The following is a 15,212-nucleotide window of genomic DNA, read 5'->3' on the forward strand; positions in this document are numbered from 1 at the left end:
GAGGAGAAACACAACTCTGTAGAGAGGTGCTCCATCAGCAGCTTGTTTGCGATGGTGAAGACAAACTGCATGGTTACATTCTTCTGATATTTTGAAACACACCTAAAAAAAATAAAAATAATCAGACTCCAAAAGAGTTTTTGAGGTTATCTTCACTGAAGCACCTAGGATCACCCTTTCCAAACCTACCTCGCCTGAAACAGAGACGGAGGCGAAGCAGCCCCTGACCGAGGAACGTGCTCAGCCGGCCACCAAGGTGCTAATCCTCTCTGACCAGGGATCAGGGGGAGAAGGGCGACTGTACCCTACTGTCAAGACCTACAGGTCCTGATAGCGATTGGGGCATCTGAAACAGTGGGCACGCTGGGAGAAAGAAGCAGTTCTTCACATTCTGCGCAACTGTCGCAGGCTAGATGCCAAGTGTAAGGCCCAGCTGCTTATCTGCCATGCCACGGTCAGGAATGAAAGTGCTCACAAGATGAAAGGCTCAGCGCGACACATCTCCACTCACTCCATCCTCATCTTTTTGAGTCCTCTTGGCCTTCCCCTCCCCTTTTTTTTCCCCCCACTACAGTTATTAAGTAAAGCATAAGTTCATAAATTACCATTTCTCATTTAGGCAGGAGAGTCTGTTGTGCCTCCCCAGCCAGGGCTCGCTCCTGCCTCCAACCCACAACTCCTCCTCCAGGATGGAGCTCTTCAGTCTGCTGCTTTCAGAAAAACTTTTATTCTGCCTCCCATTTCCCCATGCCAAGGAATCCTCATTATTGCCTTCCCAGTAAAAGGACGAGACTGACCTCTAGACACGCAGAGAAAGGCAGAGAGAGAGTCACCCCGCTGACAATTCCTCCTCGCCAAACCAGCTCACGGTCACTCTCTCACTTCCTCACTGAGGCAGGAAAACACACTGTCACGACGTGTAATTTAGACAGCTAGCTATCTGTATCTAGGAAAAACAACTGAAAGTTAACAGTATGCTTTTTCCCTTTCCTCTCAGCTTCAGGCTTACCCACAACTAACAAAGCGACTGCAATTTCTGCATATTAATTACACTCCAGAAAAGGAGACAGAAAGGCAAGAAAGTAGGACAAATCCACACTGTACAGGGCATTCCTTTCTCTGGCATAAATGAGCTGCCACAATTCAACCTTTAGCATTCCTTGGTATCCATTTCTCCTTTCCACGCTTACCCACATGCTCCGTTGCTGCTGAGAAAGGCTGAATCACCAGGAAGCCTAAGGTTACTCAAGGAACGCGAGAGCTGCTGCAGAACCACCCTCACAAAAGACCATTCAGAAAAGCCTCAGGAATTCTCATAAGCACCCTCATGCTTCCTTACTCTGGTACTTTTTAGCAGATGACAAAAAGAAAACCTTTTCTGGGATTTTTTTGTTTTGAAGTGTCCAGAGAAGGCCAAGAACAAAGCAGCATACGGCACATGGGGACTCCCCCGTCCCGCTGGGGTAGCTTAAAAGCAAGTGTCTAGGTTACATTAAACAGCATCCTTTACAATCTCTCTTCTCCATCTTCTTCAAGCGACACACGGAATACACAGGCAAAGGAACATTGCCAGGGCTGCCCCTGTGAATCCCACCAAACCAGAACTGACAATTTTTAGATAATAGCTTTTTCTTTTCCTGTTTTCCAGGGCTATCTCCACGCAGGAGCCAACAGAACGTTCCTTAGCTGTGAAGCAGGTCTGGATTGTCTAACACGATGTTGCTGCCTCAACCTTCCTCAAAAGAAATGCATAGACTCAAAGGAGAAATGAATAGCAGCAGCAGTAAGCAACATGCAGATCGAAATAGCGTTTATCACTTCTCCGGCACGTGACGTGCCAGCAGGTATTTTTGTCTGTTAACACCACGAAGCACAGCTACGAAGCAGAAGCAAGTTCCAAAGACATACGCAACCCAAATCAGCTCACACAAGGAAATGAAATGACAGGTGCCAACTGCACAATGGACAACCTAAGAATAATAATGCTTGCAACACCTTTTACTTTTTTCTGGATCCTTACAGGTCAAGCAGAGTCACATCTTCGTTGTGTAACAAACGCTCATTTTTGCATTGATAAGTGTCACTCTTCAGAGAGTTAATGGCTTCTAAAGCACCAGAGATAATCTCGCACACGATTTAAATAAATACCACCACAACAACTTCTTGGTTTGTGGCAACATACTACATCCCTGGCATTTTCCTCATCAGTTGGAACGTATCACAGCCAAACACTGTAAGCAACCAACATGGGACAAGGCACCCCACCCCGCCGCCCTCCACGTGGGCAGGCTGTTCAGCTCTTCCCACGCACAAGGAATGACATTTTACGGAGTTCACGTGTTCTTTACCTTGTAGCAAACATTGCTCTCAGGGAAGAGAAAGTAGCAGCGTCCTCCTTCAAAGCTTTCAGCTCATTTCGCAGTTTCATCATTGTCTCCGTAACCATAGCTTTCTCATTTTCATACTTGCTTTTTAAGTTGGCAAGGGCTACCTCTGCGGTCTGTTGTTTACCAAGAAGAACAGAAACGTACCAGTTAATGAAATTCTTCTTAAAGTGGCTGGCTAAGAGCTAAGAGTAATGATTTCTAATCACTACTCACATACGGAAACATTTACTTTGTTAACTTAACTGGAACGTTAAAATTCTGGTCAACTTTTCTTGTACAAATGAAATAAAATTTCTTTTTTGAACACTGGAAACAAATCAGACATATGGGTCTCCCACTCCCATTAACCACGCAGCAGGATCTAGGAAGTTACAGAATATACATTTAGTGACACCCGTCTCCAACTACTGAAAGAAAACACTTTACGTAAGTTATTCTCAACACAAAGAACAAAATAGCCTATAGAGCATCTCTAGATTTAAAGGCATTCATCAATCACTTGCACAGTTCTCTAACCCTTACAGCGTTTTGCTGATTTTACACTTCGGGACACCTTTATTAAAATTTGCAAAAAAAAACTTAAAAGTAGGTATATGTTTCGTAAACACTACTTTTTTTTTTTTTTTTTTTTTTGAAGAAAACCTCAATTCGCATTACTTTTAACTTTAGAGGGGACAACAAAGGATGTCACGTGGTGTCTTAATGGCAGTTATTTCCATCTGCGGCGTTGCTAATGTGTATCACACGGGAGAGCCCAATCCCCAGAGACTAATTTTACCTTTCACCCCTGTTATTTTGACCACATTCTTATACTACATCCTCGTCTTGGAAGGCTTTCTTTTATTTTGCAGTTTGAGAGAGAAGAGTATATAAGTTTAAGAACTCTTTTAAGGGCAACTACTAGAATTCTTTCAAGTAGAAAATAAGATTTACCTCTTCATTTTTGCTGTCTTACATTTAATATAAACTGAAATAATTCAGAGAGGTAGTAGATTCAAGATATCTTAAGCGTAATAAAATGTCCCATGAGTACGTGCCAAGCGAACGCCAGTTAAAGCCCCAGCACTCAGCCGTACAGTAGGACAGTTGTGTGTCTCTAATGAAACAACTTGCTTCAGCCTTAGACTAAACACGCATCAGCAACAAAAGCCCCACTGAGCTGAGGGTACAGGCAGGGTGACCTCAAAGCCAAATTCTCTCGTGTTTATGAATTAGCTCATAACCTTCACGTCTCTAAGACCTGGTTACCTGTTTGTTGGCCTTCAGCACAGTTCTCAGAGTTGCTATCTGTTCTCTCTTGGTGCTCAGCAGGGACTTCAGCTTCAGGATTTCTTCCATGAGAGCTTCCTTGTCTTTGTCCACCACTGGCCCAAGTTCTTGAGTGGCAACACGTTGTCTGGACAATTCGGTTGTTCTGTCCACAGCAGCTTGCAGGTGTTTGATCTGATCCCGGATTATAGCGATCAAGTTGTAGATGTTCATTGGTTCCTTCCGAGGATCTGACACAGGAGACGGCAAAGATGACACTGGAGATGGGCTGCTGTCACCGCTTCCGCTCTCTGCCTTTCCTAGCTCTATAGTCAGCAGCCCTTTAGAAAGAAGAATGGGAGACCTTCTTCCCTTGGTCTCTGGGCTACTGCGTCCACCTTTACCTTCCTTGTAGTAATCCAGCATCACTCTGTTTGGAGTTTCATTGTTGCACATGCAGACGTGGTGGTATAAATTGGCCAGTTCTTCACTGAAGGTGACTAGTTCATCTTGGGCCACACTGAGGCTGCCCTGTGTTTCTCCGGCAACATCACTGACTTTCTTCAGCTCCTTCTCCAATCTGGCCACCTGTTCTCTATCATGCCTACTGGATTTTTCTAGCGAGGTGATCTTTTCGGTGAGAGCTTGGCTCTCAGTCTCATATCTGCTCTTCTCTTCCTCATACTTAGACTCACATTCTTTGTACTTGGCCTTAAGATTTTTAAGCTCTTCTTTTAGGTCAGTAATCTCTGCCACAGCCACTTTGTACTTGCACTCCAGGATCTCTGGCCCATTGATGTCAACTTCATAATAGTCTCCATCCTCATGACTGTCTCGGTCCTTCTCATTGTCAAGGGCAGACTGACGTTCCTTGCTGACCTGGAGCTTCTTCATTGCATTTAGGTTTTCTGTGAGTCTGCCAACTTTCTCATGCTGCTCTGAGAGGGCCCCCCGTGTATTTTCCAGCTGTTTCTGAGACTCCTGTAGCGTTGTTAACAAGTTCACCTTTTCTCTTTCCATCTGAAATGCACGAACACAGATATCTATGTAAAGGAAACTATCACTTAAATGGTTTTACTGTATGAGACGGCAACTTAGCCAAGGTCCATATGGTTACAGAAATCCAGTCACTTGCACGTTATGGAAAAGACTATTTAATTTATTCTAAAACTATCTCAAGTGCAGCGTTCCTTGCCAATTCTTTCTCATTTCCGCTCCAAAATGCACATTTTTACACAATTCTTTCATAGCTGATGGTCTCATTGTGAAAACATCCTTTCAGCTGAAGATAAGCTGAAGTTTACTGTTATCTTGCAATTTATCAAGTAAATATTAGAAGACATGCAGCTAGTCCACGGTGGAAGATTAGAGCTTCATGAAAGACTCGGAAATACTGAAACTTTTAAAGTTTCTTCTCCGAAAGGTCTTCTTTTGAAAAAATACAGTATTTTTTTTTCCCCCACAAAGGCTTTTTCTTATAGAACGCTTAAAAATGCTTGACAAACTAACTTGAAAACATTCCTATGCAACACAAACATGTACCTTGTTTCAAACTCGCCAACCTCCCAATAGCACAAATGTAAGACAGAAATGCTTGGTACTGATTAAAACTTCATGTTCTTCAAACTAATTACAGAAAAGAGCTATGGTGTACAAAACTCTGTTTCATGAAGATGACTGGAGTAACTATCCATTTTTAAACAAAATACTGTCTTTCTCACTAGCGCCATAAGGAAGTAGACACGGCATGTACTGCACAGAAGATGCTCTGCAACTTTCCTCCAAACACAGGACATGACTGCTAGCTTCTTTGCATCCAAAAAAAAAACCAAAACCCAAAAAAAAGAGAGCTATGGTTTTCCACTGACAAACATTTAACGTCCTCAAATTCTAAATCAATCAGAGCCTTTACAAATACAGTTCATACTGTATGATGGTCACATGAGATATGGAAAAAGACTGCAATTACAACCTGAATAAACCCTAGCAGCTATTTGGAAGTGCACAGTTGTTTAGGAAACTCATTTACCTGTACAAGCTGTTGTTTCAGCTTCTGGATTTCAGAAATGTTTAATTCACTCAGAAGATCTGAAACCAGACTTGGGGCTGGAGGGAAGCTTTCGTTTTTCTTGGGCGTTGATGTACTATTCTTGCCATTGCTGAGTTTGCTGAGGCAGTTCTGTTCAAATCCATTCATGATTTCATCATTATTGGGCTCTGTGGCTTCATCGCTGAACTTCAGTCCATCCAAAGAGATGTTCAGGTGGCTGTTGTACATGGAGTCATTGATGTTCATGTAGTGAGAGAGCTCCTTACGAAGATTGTTCTTCTGCTCCCGCTCTGTCTTCAGCGTCTCTAAGGCCTCCTCAAGCTGGCGTTCGGAGATTTCCTTCAGCCGTATGGCATCTTCTAGCTGGCTGTTGAGAAATTCTGTTTCCTCTTCGAGCCTTTTGATTTCATGTTTCAGGCCTTCGAACTCCACCTGGAGATACACAAAAGGAGGGGAAAAAACCAAACCACCTCTCATGAAAATGTCTGCCTGCAAGGCACCAAGTAATTTTACTTCTGAATGTTTGATTTCACCAAATATGGTGAGAATAGAATAATTTTTTTCAGTTCTGGAGTCTAGCTTTGGCACTATGACTGCCAACGCTGTTTACATAATTTACCTTCACAGAGGCCATGGAATAAAATTTCTAAGCAAATCATTGAATGAGCTGATTTATTCTAGCTCAGTTAAGCCAGGTGGGAGATACAGCGTGTGATACAGAGGCATCACAAAACAGGCTTTCCTAGCACATTATGCAAACTCTTTCTCTGATTAACAAATTCCTTGGCCAATCTTCCCACAAATTCAAGCTCAACGTTTCCAAAAGCCAGCATTGCAAAGCTATGCTTCTGACACCGCTGCACTGCTCTTAGAAATATGCCACTGCGCTTAAAACTGTTGGGATACACCTAGCTACCAAACTCTGCTCTTCTACATCCAAAATAAAATGTTTTATTATTTCTGCACAATTACAAGCTTTGTAATTCAGTTTTGCAAGTTAAGCCTGGGAAAATTTGATGGCTTCTTCTAGTTATGTCAGTGGGATAATTAAAGCTTAATAAAACTCATCGCGTAGGATTAGGACATCGTAGAAAATGAAATAATCCATTGCCATGAAAAGAATTAGCTCTTGGTTCTATATATGTCCCCTGAGTTCAAATAGTTCAGATTGCAAAGGTTGTTTTTTTTTTTTTTTTTTTGCGAAGGTCTATTTTCAAAGGTTCCCGAATACAAACACAGTAGTCAATAATTACTAGCAACTGACAAGATAGCATCTGAGGTTAAATTTGGCACAGCCCAGAATGGCCTGTTGAATATCGTTATTTTAGAATGCGAACATGGAGCTGGGAACTGTCACTTGCTCCTCTGAATACAATGAATGAGACAAAGAAAGGTAAAAACCAGAAGTAGCCAACTCCACAGGTTGGATTTTACCAGTTCACTGCCTCTTCCAGCCTGCATCTAGAGTGAAATAGTCCCTTCATCCCTACCCGCATGTCGGGGCACCCAAACCAGTGTAATTAGACCAAATATATTCAGGTGAGAACAGGTCCAACCCGGAACCCCCTTTTGGGCATATCAGTGAGGCCAATGAGTTTCACCTGGAGACAAATGAAATACATCCAGTATCCCAAATACCTCGCCTGGCAGTGCAGCTTTCGTTCGAAACACTGAAGGAGATCTGAAGCAAACCCTAATAAGCTTTTGCTACGTGCTCACTGCAAGAGATGGTATGAGCACCACTATTTTCCTCAAGAGCTGATATTTCAGGAACGTTATACAATTTTCTCAATTGAACCTTGAGTTTTATTTATACAATGAGGCTGGCAGGTACCTGGAGAATAAAACTAGCAAGTCCTCAATTGATAAATGAAGGTGAGCGAGCCATGCCAAAGACCACGTCTAATCCAATTACCTCTGCAAATGATAACTCAGGGAAATTCTTGAGTTTTTACAAAAATGCAGTTTTCTAAACTTCTGATAATAGCCGGGAGTGCGCAATTAAACATGACTTTTCAGATAAGCAGTCACACAGGTCTGACAGCATGGAGCTACTGTAACAGTAGTCCAAGTTTAAAGAAAGTAGTGAGAAGAAAGGAGCAGTACATAACCAGAGAGATAGATGTAAGCACTAAGTAGAAATAAAAACATACGTTCAGAAATAGACCTAGTTAGAGATACCGTAGAAGAGGATGGACAGCTGGATGGATGGAAAGTATTGCAAAGAAGCTTTGAAGAACTACTGTAGCAAAAAGACTAAACCACATAACAAAGCAGACTGGTAGAGATTTCATTTCCATCAAAGAGAGAGAAGAAAATGGAAGGACCTGGAGGTCAAAGCAGAAGCAATAAAGTCTTATGACTGTGCATAAGGTCTGACTGTGTCAGAAAGGTCTTAAACGTTTTGGGACAACTCTCGGTACTTAAAGATAGAGCTTATAGCCTTAAAAGCAGCACAAACATAGAAAAGAAGTGATTAGATGTTCAAACGAGACAGAACAATGCCACAACACAGGAATTAACTGGTGCTGCCAAAGCAATGGTTACTATTTTTAAAAGCTTGCCTGATTTTGCTTCAGGACGGACACTTGTTTCTGGAGACAGATGTTTTCCTCTTCAAGCTCAGTGTAGTCTTGCAGCAAACGTGCTTCTCGGAATTTATATTCTTTAATATCATCTCGCAGACGGGCCCTTTGGATCTCCACATTCTGATTGACCTGGAAAGCCAAACAAACCCCAAAATCATGGTGATTTGGTCAGCTGCAATTAAACTTCAAAATTTAATCTTTCCTTACGTGTGCTAATCAATTAGATTCTATTCAAACAGAAACTCCTCCCGAATGAAATTACAGAATGAAATTACAGAAAACCAAGTCATTTACACAATAATTAGATTTTGTTTTCTTGCTTCTCTTACAAACGCTGAGACGTATTAACTCAAATATAAGATTTTTGACTCAGAAGTTAATGAGCAAGCAGGGAAAGCAGCATTCACACCAATGTTGTCTCACCGGCTGAAAGCAACAGACAAGAGTTTTCCAGATCAGAAGTCAATGCCTGGATCTGTGAACACTTAAACAAGAAGGGCCTTTTCACAAGAGAAAGACAGATTCTTGTTCGGACATGTATTTGCTGTTGCTTTTCAACAGACCTTTTCTTTATGCCCAGTGCAGTAATTTTGATTTATGTTCCAATGAATCCTTTTGGAGGGAGACACTGAGTTAGGGCTCAAATGAAATCCAAGATCCCTGGTAGAAAGAAATAGCAACTGTGGTTGACTCGATATATTGGAGTAGTACGACCTTTAGATCTTTCATGAATATACATAGACACTTAAATAAATTGAGCTAACACATATCCAGCTAAGTGAATGGCTCACTGTACTTAGCTCTGTTTTTTTCCCAACATTATTTTCCTTCAAGCCACATCCTTAAATACTTAGTTAAAACAAAGTGGAAAAAAAATGTTCTAAAACGTTAGTAGGAATAGCTTCAGAGATAGTCAAATAGGCAGTGTAGTTGCCTATAAAAATAGCATCCAGATATTTTAGCAGCTGTACCTGTGAAGTGACAGGATGGTTTTCCCAACAGTTCTAAATCAGCTCAAAACAAACCCGAGTTCATGAAAGAGACAGCTAAACAATTCGGCTAGGCAGGTTCTGGTATCTTATTTCTGTTTTCATCTATCCATCAGCCTAGCCAAGAAAGCTGCATCCTCTGGTATACAGAGTCCCTTAGAGTTCTCGGCTCCTGGATAGAAACAAGAGTGTTGGCAATGAATAAAGTACGGTCTCAGTCCTCTTGTGAGCGCGCGGCAGGAACACAACAGGTATCAGCAGGCACCTACAGAAAGCTAAGAGATAAAGGAGATGTTTGCGGCAGGAGCATGTGCCAAGACTTGAATCTGGCACGTCCTGAACGCAAACACAGCATCACTTGCAAGCGTTAAGGCCAATAAATTTAAATAATAGCTCCCTCACATGTCAGGTGGAGATTAGACTATATAAACTTGTCTGCTTATTTTTAGCAATGAAGAGAAGAGCACTACTACTTCCCCGCACATTGAGAAGCTAAAATAAACATTAATTGCTGAAACCAGACACTACAGCGCAACAACGCAACTGAAGAGTTGCTACATCCCATACTCCACGCCTGAGCAAGCGTTGGCTCTAACAGACCCAGGGCCACAGGGGAAGATGCGCCGCAGGCAGCTGAAGGCTACAGGCTGACATGAATTCGCATCTTAACAACTTCTGCTTAACAACCGCAATGAAGACCTCTTGCCTTTGGCAGAAAGGGCCTCCAGTCAGACAATCCAAACTGTTTGATGGAACTGCAAAAGGCTCTTGCATCACACCGAGTTTCATATGAAGTCGGAGATCTTATCTGTAATTTTCCCCCTTCCCGAGTAAGTGAAATGCAATGGAAGACCTCCCACAAAGCTACCAGCAAGCTTCTCTCCCCACCGTTCAGGTTGCTTTGCTCCTCTTCCTCCCTGGATGATCTAATCTGTCTCTTTGCAGAGGTCAATGCTTGGATAAATCATTGGAGCTGGGCTTTTTTGGTTTCTGTCCAATCCTGCCCGTTTAATTCAGAGCAACAGTAAGAACCCATTTAATGTGAAAGTATTGTCATGCTCCGTCTAGCACAAGAAAAAGTCATTCTATTTCAGTGTGTACAGGAAGGCCAGGTTTAAAAATAGCTCCCTTGTTTCCTGACTGGGGAAGGAAGATAAAACCTAGATTTACTGCTGTTTAACAAGCTGTACATTCAGTTTGCTCTTAGCGTTTTCTGGTCAAATAAACGTGCATGCTTGCAAGCTGCAAGGTTATGTCGAGTGCCGTGCTATCTAACTGACCAAAAGGCGGAATCTTTTGCTGCAGGGAAGAGAAGCTACTGCATCCTTCCTTCATCAGGTTCTTCTATTACCCATCAAGAAGGTGGCAGCCATGCATTGGAAGACAGACACACATGGATTGCATGAGTGGTGTTTTATAGCTCCTCAAGCACACAGAAAAAGCTAGCAGAGCTACAGATGGGTTTGAACCTTTCTCTGAGTCTTGCTGCTTCAGTGGCTTTGTCCTTCCTCCTCTGCCCTGGGCAACCGCGGGCGCAGGGGAGAAGGGGGAGCTGGAACACAAGAGCATGCCTGGCCAGGCTCTCAGCTGTTCGAGAGGCCTCGTCTCCACCCAAAGCGAATCATACAGCGCTTATAAAACATCACTACCACTGTGTGGAGAATTTATGGCCATAAAATCCCATTGAGTGTTCAAGGCCAGGTTGGACGGGGCTTTGAGTGACCTGGGCTGGTGGGAGGTGTCCCTGCCCAGGGCAGGGGGTGGCACTGGGTGATCTTTAAGGTCCCTTCCAACCCAAACCATTCTATATGTCTGTGATCTGCCTGACAAAACCCCTCAACTTCTCAATCTAGAGAATATCGCTGCTACGCAGAGGCCTCTCATCCACCCTGCCCAGGAAAAGGCCGTGATTTCACCTGATCTGAAGGCCATTGACTACTCTGCTCCTGCTGCTAGAGAGCTTGTCTTCAGCGTTTTCATCCTCTCAGCTTTGCCTCAGAGAGTTCTGCGTGGGGTTTCTGATAGAAATGGCAGAGATTTCCTCAGGAGCAGTTTGAATCCACCCTTGCCTGCCTATCAAAACCACAACTACTGCCCTCCATCCATGCCAAAAGTCTGCTCCTTAGCACCTACTTTTCTAGCACACCCCAGCACATAAAGGTACGTATAACTTGACCCTGAGAATTAAAATAATCAATTAAAAAATCTCAAGGTATCTCAGTCATTCCCTCCTTTCTTTTAGGCATTGCACAACCTGGACACGGTGAGAGGCTGGTCGTGCAAGCGAAGCGTGTCATTAGCACAGTTTCTGTCACCCTAAATTCCACCAGCTCCTGAGCTCACGGCTCAGTTCGAGTTCCCCGCTGCAGTGAACACGCTCACACCTAATTTTACACAACATTGTTATCATCCAGAGTCAAAACTTAGCTTGCCCAAATTTATTACTAATTCTAGGATTAGATTTAACGCTTCATGCAATAAATATTTCTACATATGATAATTCCCTCTTGTGTTCTTCATAGGAAGGAATGCATCCAACAATGGATGCAGACTCTCTGGAAGAAACACACTGCAGTCAGAAAGGACTGCAACTCATAAATATTCTGTTTCTGTGGGGAGGAGAAAATCACAGTCATTTACGTTAGAAAAAACCCTTAAGGATCATCAAGTCCAACCGTTAACCTAACACTACCAAGTCCATCAAAAAAAAAATCAATAAAACGTCATTTCTTCAAGATTTTATTAAATATCAGCATGAAAATTGGGAAGACTAATCCTTGGACATTTACGTAACTTAGTGCCTTCCTCAGCACTTTTTTGAAGCAGGCGCTTCAGCCAGTGTTTTTCTGAACATGTCTCATACCCACAGCTCTCACTCCAGAAGAGCCGACCTCAGAGCCACACCACCTACCGCAGGTACCGCTGGTGACACCAATTACTCAAAACACGGACCATAAAGCTTTTCTAGGCCCAAAAAGAAAATTTCAAGTCAATCACTAGACATTAACACAGCTAAGAAGTTACGTCATTTAGGCTACAAAAACCAGCAGTTGCAAGTTGTGTGTGAAATTCCCAGCTGCCCACCTGGTTTTAATTGCGTTTCCTTTGCACATGTGAGGAGTGGGGTGCTGTGGCAAAGTATCACATAACTGCGTAATTAAGGGCTGGGATAGAAAACACCCCTAGAACAGTGCCAAATTAAGATTGCATAAGAAACCAAAAATAATCATTCAGTACTGCAGCAAAGATCTCCTGTGTCACAAGGCTGGCTGCAGCCCCCAGCATCGGACAAAGGCCCCGGGGGTGGCAGGTGGCCCAGCAGCCACGCGTGGCCCAGCAGCACCTCCTGACCAGGCCCTTCTCTCTCTCGTCTTCCTCAGATGTTGGAGCTACACGAGCTTCTTGTTTTTAAAAATTTGCCCATAAAATAGTATTAAAACATGTATTTACTTATTTATGCGAAGGAGAAATACCACGGTGGCCTGTCTCTGCTTCCTCATCCGCACCTGCACCTGCGATATCGTGTGTGCACACGCGCTGCTGCAGCGTAAGATGCTCCTTTGTATGGGGAAAGATTTATAAATAAAAGACCTGTAGGTACCATGGCTCAGGCAACCTCAAGTTGGGAAAAGAAGCAGTTTTACTTCCCATACAACTCCTCTACAAAAGTCAGGCTATATCCCAATACGCACACAGTGAATGCCGGGAAAGGAAAACAAGTCTGGTGAAAGCTGAGAGGCAGGCACTGCTATACCTGTAGCTGTTTTTTATATATGTAAAACCATAAAACTACCACCACCCCAAACTCGTGTTTATGACATTTGTTCAGCATTCACCTACGCTCAGTGACATACGACAGTCACCCAGTCGCTCAAATGTCACTATCATAGCGTTTATACTTCGGTTCCGTTCATGAGCCACAGACACACGGCTCCGGCCCTGCACAACGGGAACGGACCGTCCTGTGGATACAGACCTTTGGTTTTTCTAATTGTATCCAGCGCCTGTGTCCTATTCTCCAAACATTGTTTGTGAAATTACTAAGAAAATGGTTCTAATAAGCGACAGAAAAACTAGTGTGCTCTCAGCAGCATTCTACAAGACAAACGCATTCAAAAGAAACATCGCAAAAGACAGACCACACAACCAGCTGAGAAAGTCACTGTCTGCACCAGTCAGACTTTATTTGTATAGAAAGTACTTTTGGTGTCGTGTTCACACAAGCCCACTGGAGAGAAATAAAGTAGATATTATGCTAAACTGCAGTTTGGGCTCTTCTGCATTCTTTTGCTGCAAGTCATGCCGTGACACGGTCTATCTGCTGAAAAGCTGCTCAGCTTTCTAAGCCTTGGTGTGACTGCAGACAGAGGCAGATACAAACAGGGAAGGAAAGAGGGAGACGGAGCACTATGGTCACTTAGGAGCAGAAGAAATAGTGTTTCGTCGGTGTGTTTTCAAAAGCAAAGTCAAGTTTTAATCACATTTCATGCAGAAAAAACTACTGAGCCAAAAAAACCCCAAGAGAGACCTGACTCATATCCCAGTCAAAGTCTCCCTTCCCAGGTTCCTCCGAAATATGATTTCGCTCTGGGAATGAGGCAGGGAGAAGAACAACAACAAAAAAAAACCCCAAACCCCATCAGCAGCGCCTGCAGTCAAAAGCAGGAGGGAAGCCCCAAGCCCACCAGTGCAGCGCTCGTCCCCGGCGCTCTCCCAGGAACCTGAACCCCCACGCTCAGCCGCCACTCGGGCAGCTCTGCGCCGCCGGCACGGCTCAGCAGCATGACGCCAGCCCCCAGGACACAGCGCCGGGGGAGCGCCTGGGGTTGTTCTCTAACACACACTAAAAGAACATACTAAAAAAGGCTCCTCACCTCACCCCTTTCGAGGTTTCTCCTACACCTGGGCCAGGTGTATGCTCATTTTATGCATTTGGAGCCACTGAGCAAATCTGACCTGATTTCTCTTTCCTAGCAGAAGTTGCAATCTTACTTTTTATTTTTTGGACTAGGAGACAAGATCTGAAGCTCTCTAATTCAGGTGAGACGTGCCCAGTGTTCCCCAGCACAGTCAGGTTCAACTCCATGACAAACATCCCGCAGGGACCAAAAATAAGAGATGACAGGGAGGAAGCGGTACGCGCACAACTCGCGGCACACTCACCCCCTGCAGAAAGGGTGCACTAGCTATTTATCATCGTTTGTACATAATGCTCCCACAGCTCTGAAGCTTTAAAGAAACAAATCCCAAGCACATCCTCCAAACCCTTTCTTTGTCACGGGGAGGGTTTACACCTGTGCACACACGGCTGGGCGTCTCTCCTACTCCTGGTTCAGTTCCTTGTGTAAGCATCCAGCCCTGCTCCAGTGATGCTCTCCAGCTGCAACCTTATAATTCAGGCAAGGATAAACTCACCTCCCCCTGACCGCAGGCTTTAGCTGCCCACCCAAACTGGTGGTCTTTCCCCGGCAGCCCACTGGGCTCTAAACACGAGGTGTCTGGCACTGGCGCAAGCCCACACAGGCAGCAGCAGTGGTGCAATGCCCTCACAGAAACAAAGAGACCCATGGTGTAGAAGCAGCTGGGAGGACTGCAATGAGCCTCGGGATCAGAAGCTGGGGACACTGACAAATCTCTGAGATCAGAGGATAACTTTTTAAGTCCATCCGAAATAACCCTTTTTAAAACTGGAATAAGTCAGTTACTGTTCATGGTCTCGTTTCCACACGTTTCTCATCACCTATAAAACGGAGCCATTTTTGAGCTCCAGGAGCAGAACAGGGGACCCCGCTCGCTCTGTGCCTTCCCAGCCACGCTGCCCCTCAGGAGACCCCGGGCTTGTCCTCCTGCAGCACCGGGTGGGCCTGGGCTCTGCACCAAGGCTCCAGCCAAGCCTGGGAGTCCGGATGGAAAACTTTGACCCAAACTCGACGACAGCGTTATGAATGGC

The 15,212-nt window shown here is 44.0% G+C and overlaps 1 protein-coding gene across 3 annotated transcripts in view; it reads right to left on the minus strand.

Moving 5' to 3' along the window:
• Window positions 1–15,212, minus strand: part of BICD2 (BICD cargo adaptor 2) — a 98,011-nt gene that overhangs the window by 16,320 nt on the left and 66,479 nt on the right. For all 3 annotated transcript variants that reach the window (XR_008468687.1, XM_054216113.1, XM_054216112.1), the window contains exons 3-6: window positions 8,250–8,402; window positions 5,665–6,117; window positions 3,636–4,655; window positions 2,349–2,500 (exon numbers count right to left, since the gene is read on the minus strand). Coding sequence is in view for 2 of the 3 variants with exons in the window: in XM_054216113.1 (XP_054072088.1) it covers window positions 2,349–2,500; window positions 3,636–4,655; window positions 5,665–6,117; window positions 8,250–8,402 (1,778 nt within the window). In the remaining variant the exon portion in view is untranslated. The remainder of the gene's footprint in view (window positions 1–2,348; window positions 2,501–3,635; window positions 4,656–5,664; window positions 6,118–8,249; window positions 8,403–15,212) is intronic.

Source organism: Rissa tridactyla, chromosome 10, assembly GCF_028500815.1.
Source record: "Rissa tridactyla isolate bRisTri1 chromosome 10, bRisTri1.patW.cur.20221130, whole genome shotgun sequence".
Lineage (NCBI taxonomy): Eukaryota > Metazoa > Chordata > Aves > Charadriiformes > Laridae > Rissa > Rissa tridactyla.